Below are 23,300 nucleotides of genomic sequence, written 5' to 3'. Positions count from 1 at the left end.
GTCTTCATAACAAACCATCATTATACAATAACTTGCCTAATTAACCTATTAAGCATTTACATGTCACTTTAAGCTGTATAGAAGTGTCTTGGAAAATATCTAGTAAAATATTATTTACTGTCATCATGGCAAAGATAAAATAAATTAGTTATTAGTAACGAGCTATTAAAATTATGATGTTTAAAAATGTGTTGAAAAAATCGGTTCTCCGTTAAACCGAATTTGGAGAAGAATTTGATAATTCTGACTTTAACTGTATATATATATATATATATATATATATATATATATATATATATATATATATATATATATATATATATATATATATATATACACATATATATTCTTATTAAATGACAACTTATTTACTCTATGGGACGTTTTTATTGTAAGTTGTTTACATTTTAAGACTTTTTATCTCAAAAACAAATGTTACACACATAATGTGCTAGGGAATGCAAAAACTTTGAAGCTCAATATCTCAAAATCATTCAGAATGCAGATAGAACCTAATAATTCCACAGTGACAATATATATATATATATATATATATATATATATATATATATATATATATATATATATATATATATATATATATATATATATATATATATATGTGTGTGTGTGTGTATGTATGTACTTGTGTGTGTGTGTGTGTGTGTATGTATATATATATATATATATATATATATATATATATATATATATATATATATATATATATATAAATATATATACATACATACATACATACGTGTGTGTGTGTGTGTGTGTATTTTTTTTACAATAATATATTTTTAATACTTAACAAATAAAATGAGAATCAGGTTAAAGCAGATAATCAAACATTTATTTGGATGAACAAATACACACCTTATTGTAAGAGAAAAAAAGGATTAGAAAAAATGGGTTGTAATAATATATTCTATATGAATAATATTTTTATTCAAATGAACGAACGAATAAATGAATGAATGAATAAATGAATAAATAAATAAATAAATAAATAAATAAATAAATAAATAAATAAATAAATAAATAAAGATAAGGACATATATTTTGGCTCAGTAAAGAAGAAACAGACGGAGGGGAATCTTATACAGTAGGCATCTAATTACATCTAAAATGTAATTCATTGTGTAAAACTTATGATAATTGTTATGTAGATGTCACAAAATGTAAACAAAACGAGAGATAGCACATACAGATGCTGCAAATGCTGTGGAGACAGTCGCGCATGCGCCTTTTGCGCACTCCAGCAAATAAAAACTTTGGCTGATGAAGACACGAAAACAAGCAACAAGGATCGATTACTGAACATTCGGTAGTAACCTGATTTATTTATCCTATTTGATACTGATTATTATATACATAACAAGAAACCTTTTCTTCGATATGCTTGCCGAATCATAAACGAACTATGCAAATGTGTAAATATTATGATGTCATTTAAATGAGTTTTAATAGCGACGTACTGTATCTGCAATATCCTTTGCGTGTGGCATTTTAATGTAGCTTGCCATTGTGATTTATATAATTACGCGGACTCGTTAAATCCTCTTTATTGACTTTGCGTTTATTGACATGTTTATTGCTGTCGCCAATATTTCAGCATCTCCGGATCCGCCTGATTTAATCGCAGTAAATGCAATGGCTCTGTACAACCCTATTTGCATAAATATGCGCTTATAAGACGTCGGTTTGATCGTGCAGATATATATGAAAATGTCTCGAGTGTTTTGAATGTCAGGGAAGCAGATCTACGTCGTGTGATTAATATTTGCTGCAGAAGTATTGTCATAAATATGCCATGGTGGGTTGAGTCATCCTCAACTAAACTTGTTAGCTTGTGGATGTATGTAAACGTTTAAGAATGCGTGTTCCCTGAATGCATAAACCAGCTAGTTTGCATCAATGTGAACACTTTAATAGTGCATTTCATGTTTAGTGAGGTTTAGTTTTCTTGCTGATCATGTTAGCCAAACGTCCTTTTTAGGGTTGTGTCATTAATGAGCCCATTTTGTGGTAAGTGCAATATTATGTTAGCTGATACACAGTAATTGTCTGATGATTTTGCAGTCTGGCATTGTTGCTATGGTTACATGGTCAGTCCACTTTGATTTCAGAATAAATGCTTAACTCTACTGTATGTGCACAGAACAACATTTTTGTTTCATCTTGTAATGTGTTTAAAAGTAAAAGATAATGTGTACATTACGCTCTTTCATTTCCTTGGGGGTGTATAAATTAGCAGCCACACAACCACCTCAAAATAATACCCTGACTTGAATATGAACGACTAATCTGCACATGATTTATGAACTAATTTGCATTACTCTGTTTTAAACCCCTGTGTTCATTATTTTAAAATTCAGTTTTTGCTAATGAACCTTTTACCGCACCTCAAGAGAATTCAGAATATAAAAGGCTTGATTAAGCTTAAATGAAAGCAAATCACCTGCATTTTTAATCTAGAACTTAAGGCTGTAGTTTATTGAACAAGTGTAATTGATACTATGAGATAATATGGATCGATGGGGGAAAAAATAAGGAAATTAAAACTAATTATTTTTGCTTCTCTGCACCAGTGCGTGTTTTGAGTTTATGTTTTCTTTTATATAGTACTAATAATGTGTCTTCAAAAAGTCAAAGATTACTTATTTAGATAATTACATTGTAGAAAATGTTAAATTCAATAATTCCATAATTCCAAGTTGTTATTTTTCAGAAAAGAAATACTCTAATTAGCTGTATTTTTACTTTAAAATTTAGATTAAATGTTATCATTTTACTTAAAACCATACCGAAAATTAAATGCACTGAAAGTGGTAAAGTGTTAGTTCTTCTAAAAATGAAAATTACATAATTAATTACTCACCAGACATCACGGTGGCACAGTGGGTAGCACGATTGCCTCACAGCAAGAAGGTCGTTGGTTCGAGTCCTGGCTGGGTCAGTTGGTATTTCTGTGTAGAGTTTGCATTTTCTCATGTGTTCGCGTGACCTTTCTCTGAGCGCTCTGGTTTCCCCCACAGTCCAAAGACATGAGCTATAGGTGAATTGGGTAAGCTAAATTAGCCATAGCGTATGTGTGTGAATGCAAGTATGTATGGGTGTTTCCCAGTGTTGGGTTGCAGTTGAAAGGGCATCCGCTGCATAAAACAAATGCAGGATAAGTTGGTGGTTCATTCCGCTTAGGTGACCCTTGATTAATAAAGAGACTAAGCTGACAATAAAATGCATAAGTAAAAAAATTACTCACCCTCAATATTATTCAATGAAAAAAATCAGAGATGTTCTCTAAACACAAATTAAGATAATTAATTAATTAATCACTAAATTCACTAAATTATTATTGTAGCTTGATAATATTCTGATTGAACCACAGAAGGCATATGGTCTGTGTTGAGGATGCTTTACTTTTCTGGACTTTGAATGGGAACCTTGCTATCTAGGGCTATGCGATTAATAGAATAGATAAATAGAATTACAATCACGATTTGAAACATTTCAATTAGCTAATCGCAAGAGGCTGCAAAATTATATATATATATATATATATATATATATATATATATATATATATATATATATATATATATATATATATATATATATATGTATTAAATAATTTACCCCACCCAGAGCAAATGCGTGACTGCCATCTGTGTGTGACAGTCTTACTAGTCAATTGAGTAAGCACACTTTTGTTCTGCCTAGTCAGAATTGCGCAACCGAACTATGCAGAAAGCCCACAATGAAACAAACAAACAAACAAACAAACAGGAAAGCGCAGATAAATGGGATGATGGTAATATGGGAATATTTTGGTTTCAAAGTCACAGACTCAGAACAAAAACAGGTTATTTGCTAGAGCTGTCACACAATTGTTGCCACAGCATAAGGAAATACAAGAACCAGCACCTAAAAAAGCACCACAGGCCGCTGTATAAGGAGTGTCTTGCTAAAAAGTCAGTCACACTTTATTTTGATGGTCCGTTTGTTGAATTTAAGTTACATTGCATCTGCATGCCAACCAATTCACATTAGATTATAAGTAAACTGTTAGGTTGGGACTTGGGGTTAGGGTTGGGGTTTAGGGTTAGTGTAAGTTGACATGTACTTGCAAAGTTTCTTATAGTCAGCTAAATGTCTGTTGAAGGAGCAGTATCAACAGATATTTAGCAGACAGTCTACTAATACTCAAATGGACCATCCAAATAAAGTGTTACCAAAAAGTCAACTAAAAGTATTGCGAGTGACACTTAGGGCTTTATTTTGACGATCCATGAGCAAAGTGCAAAGCGCAGAGCGCAAAAGCAATTAGGGCGTGTCGGAATCCACTTTTGCTAATAGAAGGACGGAAAAATCCGCTTTGCGCCGCAGCACATAGTCTAAAAGGGTTGAGCTTATTTCCTAATGAGTTATAGGTGTGTTTTAATAATAAACCAATCAGAGTCTCATCTCCCATTCCCTTTAAGAGTCAGTTGCGGTGCGCCATAGCGCATTTGCTATTTACATGACAACTTTGTAAGTGGAAAAACTGAGCGTTTCACTAGCAAGGAAACAGTTAAACAGAGCATCTGCTGCACGAGAATGATAGATAATACCTCCCATTATCTACTTTCACTTTCGCTCTCGTGGATAGGGAAACCTTGTATGCACAGACATCAATTAGCCTATAAATAATTAATTTCGTTTTGTTACGCGCAAATATTTGTTTCAAAACTATTTATAAAATCAGTTCTAATTTCCAGCAAATAAATAACTGAACAATAATAACGAAGTGTGTTCAAACAATTGAGTTATATCCTAATACACATGCTATGCAGGTGGGCAAATCTAAGCTTGTTTTTAATAAAACAATTATAAATATGCATATAATAAATAATACTGCTAATAATAATAATAACATTCTACAAAAGCAAATTGAATAAATTGAAAAAGCCTTCCGAGATGAAGAAGGTATGAAAGTTTAGTTTTTATATATATGTAGGCTAGAAAATAATAAAACGTCAAACGACTCTTGCACCAAGCTGAAACCAGCAAACAACTATTGGGTCGTGCCTAGCGCCGCATTGCGCCGGGTGTATGATAGGGCCCTTAATCTAGTAGCTACAGTAGCAACAGCAAAGTACAATTTCAGAGTTGTTTGCAGCTGTTACACCGTATAAAAAACATCACAAAGCCACAAGGTGATAACTAACGCCATGTTTGCTATAGAGAAAAAATAGTGTTTAATTTCTGAATATTTATAAACAAATTTGAATAAAAGTTGGAGTTAGTTAATATCTTTTCAGCTCTTTTTAACTAACACTTACTGCATTTTAGAAGATTTACAAGATACAAAATATTGAGCTGTAGCTTGACTACAAAATTAAGTTGTAAATCAAATCAAAATTGCAACATTTGTTAAAAAATAAAATAAAATAAAATAAATAAATAAAGTAAATTGCAATTAGATATGTTCCCCAAATCTCACAGCCCTATTGCTGTCTATGGAGAACAAGGGAGCTCTCAGATTCCACCTAAAATATCTTAATTTGTGTTCCGAAGATGAATGGAGGCCTAAAGGTTTAAAATGTCATAAATAATAACATATTAACACTAATTAGTATTTATTAGAAAATTTTCTTTCTTTATTTTAACCAACACTGTCATTTTTTCCAAAGCTGTTTATAGAGATTTTTTGAAAACATGGAATTTTTTACTTTGACCCTTTGTAATTTTTGGCTTTGTATTATCCAGTTTGTGTAAATGCAGTTAATGATGCTCTTGAGAGTGAGAATGACAGAGTGTTGATGTCTCAGTGAGAGAGCATCAGTGGGTGGTTTTTCACTTTTAATATGTCAACTTCAGATGTTGTTGGCATGCTGAGATTTAAACGTAAAAGCTAAAATAAAAATTACAATTGGGTGTGAGAATAAAAAAAATGCTGATGTTTACTTAAGCCTTTTATACTATTGTTGCCAATGTTTGATCAAGGCTGTATGAAAAGGCTCAGCAAAAAGCACGGGCTTAGATGAGTTACAGGTACAATTGCAGGAATATTATTAGCTGTGTATAACTCAACACGATGAGATGTAAAAACTTAGTGTATACTTCTTGATGAGTGAAATGTGTTTATGAGCAAGGAAAAATGTAAGTGGTTGGTGGTTTGCTGTTGATTAATTTGGTGTGTGAGTAACAGGCTGATCTCAATAAAGAGAAGAGCTGAAATCAAAGGAAGATACTTGGATTAAATTTGAATACTTGGATGATTTTTTTATACCATTGTTGCCAATATTTGTGCAAGGCTCTGTGAAAAGGCTGAACAAAAATGGGCTTAGATGATTTAAGGTTACAGGTATATTTACAATTGCAGGAATGTTATTAGGTGTTAGGGCTGCACGATATATATTTTCATTATCGATATCGCCATGTGCGAATTTGCAATAGTGACATCGCAAGGATCTGTCAAGTTGGGGTTATAATTAACCAGGCACTACAGTTCAAAGCACATCATTTGATTGCAAAGTTTACCCCTATTATAATAGTGTGAAATAATTTTATTTTAATGTGTTTTAAAGGACTAAGACTTCAAGCAAATGTAATCAGTTTTGGCACAATAAATTATGAAGTTGGCCACTTTAACAAAGAACGATTGTTTATTCATACAATGAAGAGTACATGCAGTGTTATTTTACATGTGAAATGATTAAAAAATCATTTATTTTATTTTTATTTTTTATTGATTTCATCCGTGCTTTAATTTATTGATTTTGTGTATTTTTAAGTATGCTTGTTTTATGCACATGCACTCCCGTACAGTGTCCCAGTCAAAGTAAAATGATAAATTATATTATTCAAATAGAGTAACTAAAGTTATCTTGTGAAATTATCTTCATATCACGATATAAATCACAGAAAAACTAAAAATTTGCAATGTCAATTTGTTTTCCAATATCGTGCAGCCCTAATTTTTTGTATATAACTCAAGATAACGAGAAGTAAAGACTAAGTGTATTTTATGATGAGTAAAATGTTTTCTTGAGCAAGGAAAAATGTAGGTGGTTGGTGGTTTCCTATTGATGGATTTGGTGTGCGAGTGACAGATTGATCCCACACTTTTGTCAATGAAGAGAAGAACTGAAGTTGAAAGAAGATATTTGGATTAAAGATTGTTAGGACATATTCATTAGGAAAAGATTAATCTGTGTGTAAAAATAATTTACCTTATTCAACAGTATTCCAAAAAAATTGTCTGTTTGCTTTCATGGTGACTTTAACAGTACATTTACACAACACAGTCTTAAGTTCAAGACATTTTCTTATTCTTAAATTGTTTGATGAAACGCTTTGGTGCAGTATTAAGGAATGGGCATGTCAATAAAAGCTTTTTAATATTTTTTCAACAATATTTTGACTGATTTTGCTGTATATTCTGATGAATCGCTTATCTAAAGAGCACTGACACATTATTTAAGGTACCCCTGAGCACTTTTTGTTTGATTTTAGATTTATATGACAGCTGGATTTTGAAACCTAAAAATTCTAACTTAAAACATTTACTACAGAATTGTGAGTTTGGTAAATAACAATAATGTCATGCTGATAGCAATTGCATATTAAATCTATAAACATACACAAGTCCATTTATGGACTGTGAGGACAGAGCAATATTTTATAGATAGATTGAAGTGAAGTGCTTATTAATGCACATTACAAATTGAAAATTTTAGTTTGATGTTTTGGCAGTAAATGGTCATTTTGAGCTATGTCAAAAATATACACATGCTACGTCATAAGATTTTTAAGGTTTTTTAGTCCTTGGACACATTATACACATTACGCATGCAGATTACATTGTTTTTGGTTGTTTTCACCTGGTCGGCAGCTAGCTTTCTGCAACTCTCACATGGTCGCCCACTGAAGCTAAGCAGGGCTGCGCCTGGTCACTACCTGGATAGCTAGGTTGCTGCCGGAAGACGTGTTAGTGAGGCCACCAGGTCTGTGTGGGTCCCAATATACTGATGGGGACTCTTTACTGCTAGTGAGCGCCGTCTTTCCGATGAGACGTTAAACCGAGATCCCAACTCCCTGTGGTCGTTAAAAATCCCACAATGTCCTTTGAAAAAAAGAGTAACGGTGTTATCCTGGCCAAATTTGCCCACCGGCCTTTGTCCATCATGGCCTAATAACCACCCCCATATCATAATTGGCTTCATTACTTTGTCTCCTATCCACCAATCAGCTGGTTTGTGGTGAGCGGTCTGGCGCAATATGGCTGCCGTCACATCATCCAGGTGGATGCTGCACACAGGAGGTGAATGAGGAGGTTCCCCCCAACGTGTAAAGCTATTCGAGTGTCCAAAAAAAGTGCTATATGAATGCATTGAATTATTATTATTATTGGTGTGAATAGCTATTGCAGGGGTGGCCAACCCTGTTCCTGGAGAGCCACCTACCTGCAGATTTTAGTTGCTACCCATATCAAACACACCTGAACCAATTAATTAGGACCTGAACACCATGTGGTAATTACAGGCAGGTGTGTTTGATATGGGTTGCAACTGAAATTTGCAGGAAGGTGGCTCTCCAGGAACAGGGTTGGCCACCCCTGAGCTATTGCACTGTATTAACATTGTTGTAGTCTAAAGTGTACAAAAAAACATGAAGAAAAAGCTTTTTAATTTTAAGCCCAGTGCATTTGTATGGATGTACTCTTAAATCTTTGGTAAATAGAACTTGATCATGTCTTGTCTGTGATCTGTAATAGTGTGTGTTTGTACTCACAGGTGAGAGAGATGGCCTCTTGCTCTGAGGTTTGTGGGTCTGGTCATGCTGTGGACTCTGGCTTTCGTGTTTTTGGAGTGCGCTCCTATTTACACCACTTCTATGAGGAGTGCACCGCCTCAATGAGGGAGCAGCAGGAGGATTTACAGGGCCAGAGATCATCACTGCGGTGGAGCTCCAGCCTCTGGAAGGTATCAGAGACAAAGGGTGCTTTCACACCTAGACTTTTGTTTCGGAACCTGCCTCATTTGCCCAGTCAGCGCGGTTCAATTGGCATATATGCATCCAGCAATCGCGTTCAGATCCCCGCCAAATCCATTGGCCTGAGACTGCCTGAATGAGGTGATTTAGGCTCGATTGAAACAAACTCTGGTGTGGATCGATTGTTGTGAATGCGATCCGAGCCTGGCTATATCACAGTGTATTATGGATATGTAATGTTCATATATACAGCTATATTAAAAGAAAATTATTAGTATGGCGGGATGTCATTCCTACTGTTAAATGTGCATTTCATGTAAAATACAAAAGTGAAAGCATATTAACGAGAGCTGTTGACCGAACTGCAGTCTTAGTTTATCTGTTATTTCTCTCTATAATGTAGAGCCTATAATGCATAAGCCAACTGCTATGTATGAGAAAGTCTTACCTCTGATTTATATCTGGTCACAATGTTTCTGGGTGTCACCATTCAAAATGAAAGCGCAGCTTTTTGTTTATAATGTCTTATTGCTCATATTCATAAATTAAAATAAGGATGCATGACAACTGAGCAGGACTCTGCAACTGTGACACTCTGACCAACGTGAGGAGAGTTTACTCGCACGTGACTTGTTTTAGCTATTTTAATCCGTTTAGAAATTTTGCCATGTGGAAGTGAACCGCACCATGAACAAAGAGCAACAATGTAACTATTTCAATCACTGTTTCGGAACAAATGAATCGATTCACTGGTATGAAAGCACCCCCAAAAAAAGACTAGTGAAAATGACTTAAATGAATTGAAATATAATGCACTGTCATAGCAAAGACAAAATAAATTAGTTATTAGAATAGGTTATTAAAACTATTTTGTTTAAAAATCTGTTGAAAGTCTCTCCATTAAACAGCACATGGAAAATATTTAAAAATACATTAACATTTAAATAATAATAATAGATGTTTTTGAGGTGAAGACTGCACATAGAAAAATAAAATACATTTGAGACATTTGGGAACTGTCAGCCAAATATAAACAATCAACTGCCAAAGCAAATGCAACAACAACAACAAAAAAAAGAAACTGCTTTTATAATGCTCACAAGATGATGTGGTGAAAAGTGACTAAGATAACTAAGTTTTAAGCTTTATGCTGTCAGTCTAGAATATGGAATAAGTTGAATATCTTATTTGTATAATAAATGTACACAAAAGAATAGGGTTATTTCAACACAAATATGGGTAAAATATGAACAAATCCAAATAAAAATACAATAAAGGGGTTAATATTTTCATAAAAAGGATATAACAGTTGCATTTCCCTGTCACAGTTTATGGCAATTTTACCAAAAACTGTTTAAAAAAACAAAACTTTATGGAAGATGAATACTTCTGAAACCAAAGCAATGAAAAAAGCACCAATAAGGTCTCGTATTCACTGAGTTTTATGGTTTTGTAGAGTAAAGTACAGAACACATTTATTTTTTCACTTTTTCAGGACCCCACCCCCAAAAGGGTTGAGCTAGTCTGGCTGCTGAACACTATTAACACTATATATGAACACAAAAGATATTATCGTCCAATACGGCTTTATATATAAACAAGAATGACGTTGATTGCAACTTTCTAGTTTCTACTAAGACGCGATGCTGTTAGCAGTGAGAACTCAAGGATGGCCTGTAGCCAATGTTTGAAAAAAGTAGGATAATATATTACAATCTAATATATAAAAGGTTTTGTTTGTTTGTTTTTTTTTTTTGTCAAAAGTGTTAAATTTTATCACTTAGGCAATGTACATGGGTTTTCTTTTATAAATTGAGCATTCCCTGCTTTAATTTTTGTTTTGTTTTTACTGCTTTTTTTAACAGCAGGATTATTAATTAGAGATAATTGTGCGTTTATGCTCCACACCAAAGGGCAAATTAAGTATATTTCACAAGTAAATTGCATACAAGTCAATGCAAACATGAAAACAGAGGTGGATTACAGTCTAGATGTTGATCAATGCAGAATAGACAATACGTGGGACATTTGCTTAATTCACATCTTTTAAGTCTGCTGTAAACCGAGCCTTATTGGCCAACAGTGTGCACGCTGACATCATGAAGTTAAAACTTTGTTTGGAATGTCCAAACTCTACCTTCATCCTTCACCAAAAGCTTCACCCTGGCCAGAGTTTTTAGTTTCAGTCACCTGATTTTTATGTGAAGAAACAGCGAAACTGCATAGAAAAAGTTTTTTTTATGCAGTTATTTCTGAAAACCTTTGGGTGTATGGCCATACACAATAAAAAGGCCTATATAAATAAAGTAAACAATAGGTCCTTTTTAATGAAAAGAATAATGTTTTATGTAAGGCCCTGAAATTGTAATATAATTTTTTTTTACCCAACAACGCCTGTACAAAAATGTACTGTAATGTACTGAATCGTTACTGCTCAGTAAAAATGAGGCATGATGCACTCTGTCTGCAGTTACACTAATACATGGTGCTAGAGAATGCTAAAGACTCTCTTGTTCTCTCATAGGTCACTCTTGTCGTTGGTGTGGTGCTCCTGACAGTGGGTTTGGTGGTCATGACAGTGGGTTATGCCATTCCCACCCGCATTGAAGCTTTCGGGGAGGGCGAGCTGCTGTTCGTGGACCGCCAAGCCATGCGCCACAATCACTCCCTACACATTTGCGTTCTGGTTGGGACGGGGCTTCTTACTCTGGGCGGGGTTTTGATGGCGGGAGGGATCCTGACATCCAACTTCTCCACCACTCCCACTAAACAGGAAGATTCTCGAAAAGGGGGAACCAGAGTCCCGAATGCAGTGAGAAGCCCGGCAGACCCTGTGATGAAGCCGCCCAGTCCGGCCTCTAGTGATGGAGGAGTATCCCCACTCGCTCGGGATGATAAAGTTCACCAGAGCTCATGAGTAAGCTGTTTGACAATGCCTGTTTTAGAGTGCTGTCAAACTCGGTGAAAGCTCTTTGTTTATTTTCATGAGAAATTTGAGAATTTTTACATTTTGTGTGTTTGATAAATGTGTAATTATAAGAGCCTTAAATTGGTAAAACAAGAAATAGATCAACCTGTGCCATCTGTTGTCTTGTACTTGTTTAATTATTGTCACAGTAAGTTTTGTATTTTTTTATATATATTAAAGTATTAATTAAATGAACAGCCACTAAGTGGTTGCAAGGCAGCAGAAGAAATCTTTGAAGAATATATATATATATATATATATATATATATATATATATATATATATACACACTATCTAACAAAAGTCGTGTCGCCTATCCAAGTTTTAGGAACAACAAATAATAACTTGACTTCTAGTGGATCATTTGGTATCAGACGTGTCTTAAATGAAAGGCAAAGGCATCTAGATTACGCTTATTCTACCAAAACAAAATATGATCATGTCTTGATTTTTAATTATTTCATTAGGACAGTAAGGTCTGACTTTGCTTAGACAAAAGTCTTGTCACTGAACAGAAATAATGTACAGTATAGAATATAAAGTCATGGTGCGGTGCAAAGAATTAATATTGTGTCCGACTCCCATGAGCTTGGCCAACTACATCCATACATCTCTGCAATCACTCAAAAAACGTATTAATAAAGTCATCTGGAATGACAAAAAAGCGTTCTTGCAGGACTCCTAGAGTTCATGAAGATTCTTTAGATTCATCTTCAATGCCTTCTCCATCTTACCTCAGAAGTGCTGACTGGGCTGGCCAACCTGGAGCATCTTGACCTTCTTTCCTTTTAGGAACTTTGATGTGGATTCTGAAGTATAAGCAGGAGCACTATCGTGCAGAAATATTTGCCTTCTACTTTGGAAAGTAATGGACAGTCAAATGTCCTAATACCTCAGGCTGTTTATGTTGCTGATTTCTATGAGAATCTTGGATCCATGCTGGTTCCAATAGGTCTTCTGCAGTATTTGTGATGATTGGGATGGAGTTCAACAGAATCATTGGAAAAATTTACCTTCTGCCACTTTTCCAAATTATCCACTTGAAGTCAAGTTATTATTATTTGTTGCTCTTACAACTGGGAGTGATGACAATACTTTTGTCAGGTAGTATATATATATATATATATATATATATATATATATATATATATATATATATATATATATATATATATATATATATATATATATATATATATATATATACATACACATATATATTTGAATCCAGTCATAAATAGCTTTGAAAGTTGACTGGATTTGAAAATTGTCCTGTTTTTGAAGTATATTTTTTACAGACATACAGTAATAAGCTAATAAGTCCAAACTAGAATATAAGTTAGATTCATTTTTACAGTTGACATTTGTACAGTGTAGCCATGAATAGATAAATATTTAAATCCGCTTTGCTTTTCTAAAACATTTTCTAAAAAATTTTCTTTAAAATTAAATTGTTTAGAAAAGACAAGTTAGGTAATTCTGTAATCAAACTTGGAAATGATATGCAAACAAAAACCAACTGGCACCAGGATGCACATATTAAAATGATGAATTCCAAATTTATTGAATGGGAATTCCAAAGGTTTTGAGCACAAGTTTGAATGGAGTGGTCATCTGTGATTCATTTTAAGTTTACAATTTTGGTTAGTAGAGTTACTAGTTTTTCTAAACATGCCCTTTTAAGCAATTTTTGAGGATTAGCAATACAGCGCTGCCTTGCAAACACTAGAAATGTGAGTCTGTCACAATAATATGCACAATCCAACACAAATCCACCCTCAGTCTCGCTTCTTCTAGATGCTTTCAATAATATATCAGTATTTATTTCCTCGCTACATTTTTGCCCATCATCAGCTGCATTGTGCAGAATGTGACGTGCTAAATGAGATTTACTATACACAACACTTTGCTACAGTCTACAGTCTTGCTGTCTCATTATGTTAATGTATATAAATTGTCTTCTATAAGGAAGTCCAATAAATCAATATCAGCAAATACAAAGTACTGGTGTTTCTGTCTATTATTTCTTTTTTAAAAATATAATTTTTATTGACACCTTTTTATTCACTGATAATGTAAATGGATGCAAACTACACAAAAATGTGTGATAAATGACATATATATATATATATATATATATATATATATATATATATATATATATATATATATATATATGGAAAAAAAAATGGTATGGTAAAAAATGGTAAAAATTTTGTATTTTGGTGCATTTAAACAAAACGGCTTTATTATACAGATATATGTATTAAAATAATATTTAGTCACCAAACTTATTTTCAAAATAAAAGATAATGCAATTAAATTCAAGCAAAATTCAAAATAATAATAATAATAATTACAACCTAACAATTCAACTAAATTATCTGTTTTTGCTTCTCTTGATTTTTCCTCTTGTTTTAAATTTTTATTTAATATTTCTCTATAACGTACAAATTTAGCTGTACTAGTTTTTGGATTGTTACCATAAATTATTTTGTTAGGAAAGATCTGGCCAGATCTGGCTTCCGTACAGATCAAATATATGCACAAATATAATACTGTATAGCTTCCTATTAAAAAGATGCATTTAAATATAGATTTGTGAAGGGTGTATATGCTGAGATGTTTTGTTTACTCAAATTCTCAATTCAAAATATTACTTGAATTGTTAATCCTTATCTGTGTTATTTTATTTATTTTATTTTTTTTTTGTTTAATCATGTTCATTGACACCCTTTCATTCATAGACAGTGTGAATGAAAGATAACACTGTAAAAAGGTGTGATCCTTAGTACAAAAAACAGCCACCTTTTTCCTACTGTGAAGCATCATCTATCAGTAGGCAGTCTGAGTGACTGTAAATAGATGCAGGAAGAGCGATGACTCATCCAGCACTGTTCCCCGCTTCCACAAACCGCTTTTCTGCCTCTTTCCTTCTCTCAGGAGGGCTCGCTGTGAGTCACCTTCCCTCATATAACAGTCATAACTCACAGTACGTGGGCTGTTAACAATCAATTAACCGGCGCTCCACATACACGGAAATGGTTCACTCCTCTGTGGCGAGGCTCATCCAGAAAACAAGAGTGAGATAGGGGGAAATGTTGTTTGTCTTCAGCTTTAGGTCATGTGTGAGATGCCTGTAATGTGTTGGCATCTTGTTAACACGTTTGTTTAGAACAACCAGAGCAGATGGATTCTGTGGCGTGTTTATTCAGGTCTGGGAGAGTTCTAAATACATGACCTGGCACTCAAACTGAACTTTTCACCTGCGTTATTGTTAATGTTAAGAATATACACTCATGAGCTACAACATTATGATCACAGACATTATAACCAGTAGAACCTACTTTGGTCCACAAAACAGCAACCACCAAGTAAGGCATTGATTTACTGGAAATATGGCTCATCTGAAATGGTCAAGTAGGTACTACATTTCAATTTGCTGCATGACAGTTGAGCTGGTGAGCTTATGTTTTGCGCAGCGGATGACCTTCCAGTTGCAACCCATCACTGGGAAACACCCATGCGTTCTCATTACTACACATACACTACGGTCAATTTAGCTTACCCAATTTACCTGTAACGCATGTCTCTGGACTTGTGGGGGAAACCAGAGCACCCAGAGGAAACCCACACGGTTATGGGAAGAACATGCAAACTCCACACAGAAATGTCAACTGACCCAGCTGAGGCTCGTACCAGCAACCTTCTTGCTGTGAGGCGAGAGTGCTACCGACTGTCCCACCACGTCGCCCTCTAATTAATTAATTAATTAAACTAATTTACATTTTACATTTACATTTAGTCATTTAGCAGACGCTTTTATCCAAAGCGACTTACAAATGAGGACAAGGAAGCAATTTACACAACTATAAGAGCAACAATAAATACGTGCTATAGGCAAGTTTCAGGTCTGTAAAGTCTAAGAAGGAAAGTATTAGTAGTATTAGTATTTTTTTTTTTTTTTGGGTACAGTTAGTGTGATATCCAGAGAGGCAATTGCAGATTAGGAAGTGAAGTGGAGACTAAATAATTGAGTTTTTAGTCGTTTCTTGAAAATAGCGAGTGACTCTGCTGTTCTGATGCAGTTAGGGAGTTCATTCCACCAACTGGGCAGATTAAAGCGTGAGCGTTCGCGAAAGTGATTTCTTCCCTCTTTGGGATGAAACCACGAGGCGTTCATTCACAGAACGCAAGTTTCTGAAGGGCACATAGATCTGCAGAAGTGAGAGCAGATAAGAAGGAGCAAGGCCAGAAGTCACTTATAGGCAAACATCAGAACTTTGAATTTGATGCGAGCAGCAACTGGCAGCCAGTGCAAACGGATGAGCAGCAGAGTGACATGTGCTCTTTTAGGTTCATTGAAGACCACTCGTGCCTCTTTAAAGTTTAAAGCTTAAAGTTTAAATTTAAAGTTTAAGTTTAAGTTTAAGTTAAAGTTTAAATTTAAAGCCTCTGACTGACATTTTAATCTGGGAGAACTAGGAAAAGTCCAACATTAGAAAAGTATGTTCTATAAAGTATGAATGTGAGTTTTATAAATGGAACTCAGACATACTACATCCACCAATTGTCATTATCATGTGACCTACCCTCGTCAGTTGAAGTAGGAGTAGGCTATCTGGGTACTTCTTGCATGCTGTTTTTTAAATACTATGAATTCGGACATACAGTACCACTTAGCTCGCATAGTGTTTTTAGCATACTATATAATATGGAAGTATGCAATTTTGAATGCAGCCTATGTCTTCTTCATAATGGCAGAATAACATTGATCCTGCTTTTCCAAGTTGGACCCCAAATGTTTGATTGGGTTCAGGTCAGGTGCATTTGGAGGCCAAGACATTAACAGAAATTCATCTTCATGTACCTTGAACCATTCTTGATATTTCTGGCAGGGTGCATTGTCCTTTTGCCATGAGTTGGTGCAAGTGGTCCACAAAGATATTTAGACAGCTGGCAGTGGTGAATGATTGTACTGTTGGGATTATAGAGCTCAATATGTCCCAAGAAAGCACTGCCCACAGCATGAAACCACTACTGCAAGTTTGTGTTGCCTAACTGTGTATCCTGGAGCGTTTGTTGGTTATCGCTGGATCTGTAAATGCACTTGTGTCATGATGGTGGCTGAACAAAAATCAGGATTACAGGATTAGTTTTGAGGTGATAAAGCCAAACCAGTGCAATCAGGTTTTGTTGATACCATGACACTAATCATCAACTTTCTCTTGAAACATAAAGATACTATGATTGGTTTCTTTATGATGGAGTACAATTCACAGCCAAACAGTGCAAGTGAATATGTGATGTTCATTTCTATAGATTCTATTCATCGTTATTTTTAAAGCATTTTTACAATGTAGATTATGTCAAAGCAGCTTAGCATAGATTAAGTTTTAGTAAATTGAAACTGCTTCAGTCCAGTTTTCACAGATAAAGTTTAGTTTAGTTCAGTTCAGTGTAATGTAAATGTCACTGCTGAAAGTCAAAACACTGAAGAGCAATAATGATGATAAAACATAATTATAGATGATAATAAATACTGTATCAGAGACTCAATATAACTAAGCTTACATGTAATCTTTTTTATCTTCTGATAGGTTTCATTTGCAGCTGTAAATTCACATAAATAATTAAACTAAATGCATTTTTATAAAACTAAAATTGCTTATGTGTAATAGATTGTGGGTATATTTTTTATATTAAATCGGACAATTTTACATTTAAAAGTGTTTTACTAGGTGACGACCCTTAAGAGCTAAATAAACCACTGTAAGTTGTCAGAGATGTGTCATTTGACTCACAATTGTTTGGTAGAATCTCGGTTTGTGATCTTAAATCCAGAGCATTACATACCCAGGAGCAACCTGTGCAGTGTAAAATACCATAAAACCAAATGGCAATTAAAGCCAAGCTACCTTCAAGGTGCCTTAAACCAGGACTGGTGCAAAACCAAACTGAAACTTCTCTGGACAGGTAGTTAGACGCAATCCTAATTATACCCCTTAGCCCCTACCTCTTGTTTTGCATGTTCACATGTAAGGCTAAGCGGATAGACCTTGAAATAGAGTTTTTTTCAGGACCATACCTGAAACCAAGAGGTAAGAAAACACCACATTCTAAAATAAAAATCGTAATCTGTAAAAAAAAAAAAAAAAAATTTTAAAAAGTTAAATAACAGCAGTTAATTACAGAAATTTACTATAGAATAATGGACGTTCAATTACAGAAATATACTATTTTAATGCCTGTTATTTTACGGTAAAATTCTGTAATTTAACAACCATTATTCGATTTTTTTTTCCCAGCACCTCAGCTGCTTGTAAAAAATTAAATTATGGATTTTTTTACAGTGCAGCTACAACGGCAGAATGACTGCACACAGAAGTAAGGAGATGCACAAATTAGTATTTTTTTGTCATTATTACAATTTTTTAAAACAAACAAGCATATGTTTTTATATATATATTCATAACGGCGTTCATATTTTGCAGTCATGCTTTAAAAAAAAAAAAAAAACGCTAAAATAAAAACCGCTAAATTTCGCTATCTATAGTTCCTAATAACAACTTCAGTATAGCAGTCCCACAACATAATGTGCTTCCATATCTGACACTTGTTATGAGAACATGATATCCTTGCCTTGTGATTTTCTAAAGATAAATACCAAAAAAAAATACTGCAACTGGAAAAACTACAGCAGTCGCAGTCATCGATCTCATTTGAAGCAAGAGATCGTGATGACATATGATGACGTGTGCAGGTGTTGTAGTGCTGTCCCATTTCTAGGGTACATTTAGCAGTCTACCTTCTTCCAATCATTAGCAGCCCAATTTTTAAGATCTTTGGCCCATTTCATTATGCTGGCAACAGTGTACAGCTAAGAATTTTGTAAGTCATCACTGGATACACAGGATAGTACATAATCATCTATGAGAATCTATGTGCTGCAACACATTGCCCTGCTCACCACTGTGTTACCTGCAGGTGATTTGTTGCACTGAGGACCTGCAGTCACTGTGAATAATACGTCAATCTTCTTTGGCATCAGTGAGCTGTGGACAATGGTTCATCATCTGGCCATCTGTGCACCACCTCTGAAACATACAACAGCAGCCTATGAACAACTCAATATATGTGCCTTTCAGAGGTAATTTCCCATAAAAGTTGGTCCTTTCATCAAACTCTAATAAATCAACACCTTTTCTTATTCTAACACCGAAGACTGTATTGACTGAAAGTCTGGTATCAATGGTGTTAATATGGTGTATACTATCAGCATTAAAAGATAACAAATTAAATATTTAAATTAATGTGAATTTGTTTGAACAATTGTCAAATCTGTATGGAAAACTCCAAAAGCAAGAAGGAAAAACATGTTCATGGTTGTGTAAATCTACCATATACCAGATGAGTTGTATGAATTCATTTTTACCCTAAAGAGTTTATTGGCTTCAAACAAAATTTATTTTTCATGTGTATCATGCAGTAGAAAAAAAAAAATAAAGTCTGAAACAACATGGCAGCAAGTAAATGATATCAGAGATTTCATCTTTAGGTGAACTGTCCCTTTAGTTCATGTTGAGCAGACAGGTCAGTATTTCAGCACATCTGTCACTCAGATGCCTTATTACAGTACATGTCACTGACCGACAGCTCCCTGTATGTCGAAGTATCTACACACAGACTGCATGCAGAAGAAAGACAGACGGATGCATGGAGGGTCTGTGACACCAGAGTCTCTGTTCGCTGTGCGGTGGAGCTGTGGAGAAATGAGACGAAACTGACATGCTCCATTGACTGAGCGCTGGAAAATGACTCACTGCTCAGAGAAACTGCACACAGCAGAAATTCAATGAACCTATGAACTCTTGGCACTGGTGAGTGATGCTGATACGCTCAAGGTTTCAAACCGCAATTAAGAGCCTATCGCTGTTTATCGGTGAAGGCTGTAAACTGCAACATTACTAATACTTGAGAATATAAAAAATAATCTGAGATAATTGAGGTCTCTGACACTTATTATCCAATAAAATAATGCTTAACTGATGCAATATCATGTAACTAAAAGGTACAGTTTAATACTCCATTTTTTTTTACATTTTTATTATATTTAATATGAAAAATCTGTCAAGTGCATTCACATTTATTCTCCATAACTGATGATTTGTGTAAGACAGCATGCCTTCTCTGCATGTGTATTGGCTGCACAACAGTTTTATTAATACTATTATTATTATCATCATTAAAGGTTAATGATTCTAAATATTTGTCAGGTTTTGCAGATAAATATATATATATTTTTTTACCTAAATTTGAGTCAAATATAAACAAGCTGTTAAAATGGACAAATGTGGGTAAAACCCTGTTTAATCTTTGACTTCCACAGTATTTCTTTTTCCTGCAAACAGTTTTGCAAGAAGTAAAGAGAGTAAGTTTTGACAGTTTTCATTTTGGGAGGAAGTATCCCTTTAAACTAATTTGTACACATTTACCTGTTTGGGTTTTTCTATATTTGACCCAAACTTTTTTATGTTTATTATTAATTTTCTTAACAAAGTCATTTGTCAATTATACTGGTCACCCTTTATTTTAAGGTATAATTCTCACTATTGGCAAACCATTAACTAAGATAATTAGCTCTAATAATTTGCTGTTTATTCTTAGTTAATGAGACCGTAGTTTAGTTATTGATTAGGGATGTTGAAGGATTAGGGAAGTAGAATAAGATTATATTTTCAAAGTAATAAACATCCAATATCTTAATAATAATCAGGTAATAAGACAGTAGTTAATAGTGAAAATTGGTACTTAAACTAAAGCATTAAGCTGCGGTCACACTGAGCTTTTCCTCTCATAGACTTCCATTCATACACACGCGAATGCGTCAGACTGGAAACGCAAGGTCATGCGTTAAATTTCGCAGGTCGCTACGGTGCAAAGTTCAAGCTTGGTGAACTCTGACCTGCGAAATCGCATCACTTGACTGCTTGAGACTAATCAAAGATCAAAACATGACCTCTCTGGACAGAAATTTAAAACATGGAGCAATCGCTCGCTTTTTTAAATGTCTAATAAGCTTGTTTAATACCGCCCCTTTTCGCAGCGCCGCACGACAGAATATTGCATGCTTAAACTCTAATGTGACCGCAGTTTTACTGACTTGTTGGTTAACTTGGTCTGTTGAATTGGTTGGTTGGTTGGTTTGATTTAGTTGGGTGGGGTTGGTTTGGGTTTGGTTGGTTGGTTTATTCGTTTGGTTGTTTTGATTTAGTTGGTTGATTTGTTTTGGTTGGTTGGTTGGTTGGTTAGTTTGATTAATAATAATCAGGTAAAAAAACAGTAGTTAATAGTGGAAATTGGTACTTAAACTAAAGCATTACTGACTGGTTGATCGATTTGGTCGGTTGGTTTGATTTGGTTGGGCAATTTGTTTGATTGGTTGGTTGGTTGGTTGGTTGGTTTGATTTTGTTTGTTTGGTTGGTTGATTGGTTTGGTTGATTTGATTGATTCAGTTGGTTGGTTGTTTGGTTGATTAGTTTGGTTGGTTTGATTAGGTTGGTTGATTAGGTTTGGTTGGTTGGTATAATTTGGCTGGTTAATTTGTTTCATTGGTTGGTTAGTTGGTTGGTTAGTTGTTTGGTTGATTAGTTTGGTTGGTTTGATTTGGTTGGTTGGTTGGTTTAATTTAGTTGGTTAGTTGTTTGGTTTGGTTGGTTGGTTTGATTTGGTTGGTTTGATTTAAGCTGAGTTGATTTGATTTGGTTGGTTGGTTTGGTTTAATTTGGTTGTTTGGTTGGTTAGTTGGTTTAATTTAAGCTGATTTGATTTGATTTGGTTGGTTTGGTTTGGTTGGTTGGTTTGATTTAAGTTGAGTTGGTTTGGTTTGGTTTGATTTGGTTAGTTAGATTTAAGTTGAGTTGGTTTGATTTGGTTGGTTTGGTTTGGTTTTGTTTGATTTAAGTTGAGTTGGTTTGATTTGGTTGGCTGGTTTGGTTTGGTTGTTTGGTTTGATTTGGCTGGTTTGATTTAAGTTGAATTGGTTTGATTGGGTTGTTTGGTTGGTTGGTTGGTTGGTTGGTTGGTTTGGTTGGTTTGAGTTTGAGTTCATTGAGTTGGTTAAGTTGTTTGAGTTGATTTGGTTGCTAAGTTGGTTAGGAAAACAGCAAACAGACTGCTAACTTGACTTTAAACTACTTCAAACCTGTTTAAAAACATCTTAGGATTTACAATAAAAAGAAGCTCACATATATATTTTGACAAGTTATTTGATCATTGTGTGATTCCCATACTTTCCTTTTTTCCATAATAAGTCATCAAACATTGGCATTAGTAATGTTTAGAAAAATCATAATGATACAAGAATCAATGTGTACACTTTTCCTGCAATAGCTACTGAAGTAAAAAAGCTAGCAAAATTACCTTTCTAGGTTTAGAAGTCTTCTGAAGTTCATGGTGGAAGCTACTGCCTAATTCCACAGATTATACGTAAAGGCAAAACTATTTGCTAATTCCACTGGTCACCCATTATTTTAATGTAGAATTATCATTATTGGCAAACCATTAAATAAGACTTTTAGCTTTAATAATTTGCTGCTTTTTCTTAGTCAATAAGATAGTAGTTTAGATATTGATTAGGGGGATAGGGAGATCATAAAGGCAGCACATCAATGCATATAGCCTTTTTCAAGTTGATTTGTTGAAGCTTAAACAATACATCAGAACAGGGAAGTAAACAGCCTGTCCTCACGAAGAAACAAAATTATTTTACATACTGTCAGAAAAGTCGTTATTCATATGATTTAATTTGTATTTAAAGGGAAGCATGCCGTAAAACCCCATCCCCAAACCTACTCCTCATTGGTATCAGCAAATCATACTAAAATAAGTGTAAATGCAATTGTACAAATTAATATGAATTAGCCACTAATTCAAAAAAAAGTTATGAATTCTCGTGAGATTGCTTTGGATGAAAGATGATTCAAGTGACTTTGTTAGTATTTCAGAAACTGATGATCTACTGTGATTTTTTACAGACAAACATCTCTAGAGTTTAGAAAGAATGGATATGAAATCATACAGTGACCAATTATTACATTTGAGACACTGATAACGCTCAAGTCAATTAAGAGGCTACAAAAAAACTGAGGCTACAATTCCCATCAAAATTAAAAGCAGAAGATTGAACTGAGACTATTTCTTCAGTGACATTTGGATAGCAGGATAAAACTTGGCATACGGAACAGTTGTATTAACAGTTCAGGCTGTTTGTGGTGGGCTGGGGATTTTTTCTTGGCACATTTTGAGCCCTTTAGCACCAACAGAGCATCCTTTAAACACCACAACTAA

General features: G+C 34.3%; 1 protein-coding gene and 1 long non-coding RNA gene across 3 annotated transcripts in view; one reads left to right on the top strand and one right to left on the bottom strand.

Moving 5' to 3' along the window:
* The window catches only part of LOC141379115 (uncharacterized), a 53,326-nt gene extending 44,363 nt beyond the window's left edge, over positions 1-8,963 (bottom strand). Inside the window, exon 1 of the long non-coding RNA XR_012395108.1 lies at positions 8,782-8,963. This is a non-coding gene — a long non-coding RNA (uncharacterized lncRNA). The remainder of the gene's footprint in view (positions 1-8,781) is intronic.
* nrsn1l (neurensin 1-like) lies at positions 1,259-12,244 on the top strand. Of its 2 annotated transcripts, XM_005169993.6 has the most exons (3): positions 1,259-1,330; positions 8,784-8,972; positions 11,507-12,244. In XM_005169993.6, the coding sequence occupies exons 2-3, from the start codon at positions 8,793-8,795 to the stop codon at positions 11,897-11,899; spliced, it is 573 nt and encodes a 190-aa protein (XP_005170050.1). In that variant the 5' UTR covers positions 1,259-1,330; positions 8,784-8,792; the 3' UTR covers positions 11,900-12,244. The 2 variants fall into 2 exon arrangements, with proteins under 2 accessions (XP_005170050.1, NP_001076459.1); NM_001082990.1 differs by lacking the exon at positions 1,259-1,330 and having other exon boundaries at positions 11,507-12,064.
* The last annotated feature ends 11,056 nt before the right edge of the window (positions 12,245-23,300 follow it).

This window comes from Danio rerio, chromosome 19 (assembly GCF_049306965.1).
Source record: "Danio rerio strain Tuebingen ecotype United States chromosome 19, GRCz12tu, whole genome shotgun sequence".
NCBI lineage: Eukaryota > Metazoa > Chordata > Actinopteri > Cypriniformes > Danionidae > Danio > Danio rerio.
The sequence above is the reverse complement of the archived record's forward strand: the minus strand, read 5'-3'. Positions and strand labels throughout refer to the sequence as shown.

What these genes read in the sequence shown, in the direction of transcription:
- nrsn1l (XM_005169993.6), top strand. Translation starts at nt 8,793, where the DNA reads ATGGCCTCTTGCTCTGAGGTTTGTGGGTCTGGTCATGCTGTGGACTCT. An exon ending in GGAGCTCCAGCCTCTGGAAG is followed by an intron (nt 8,973 to 11,506) that starts GTATCAGAGACA and finishes GTTCTCTCATAG; the next exon opens with GTCACTCTTGTCGTTGGTGT.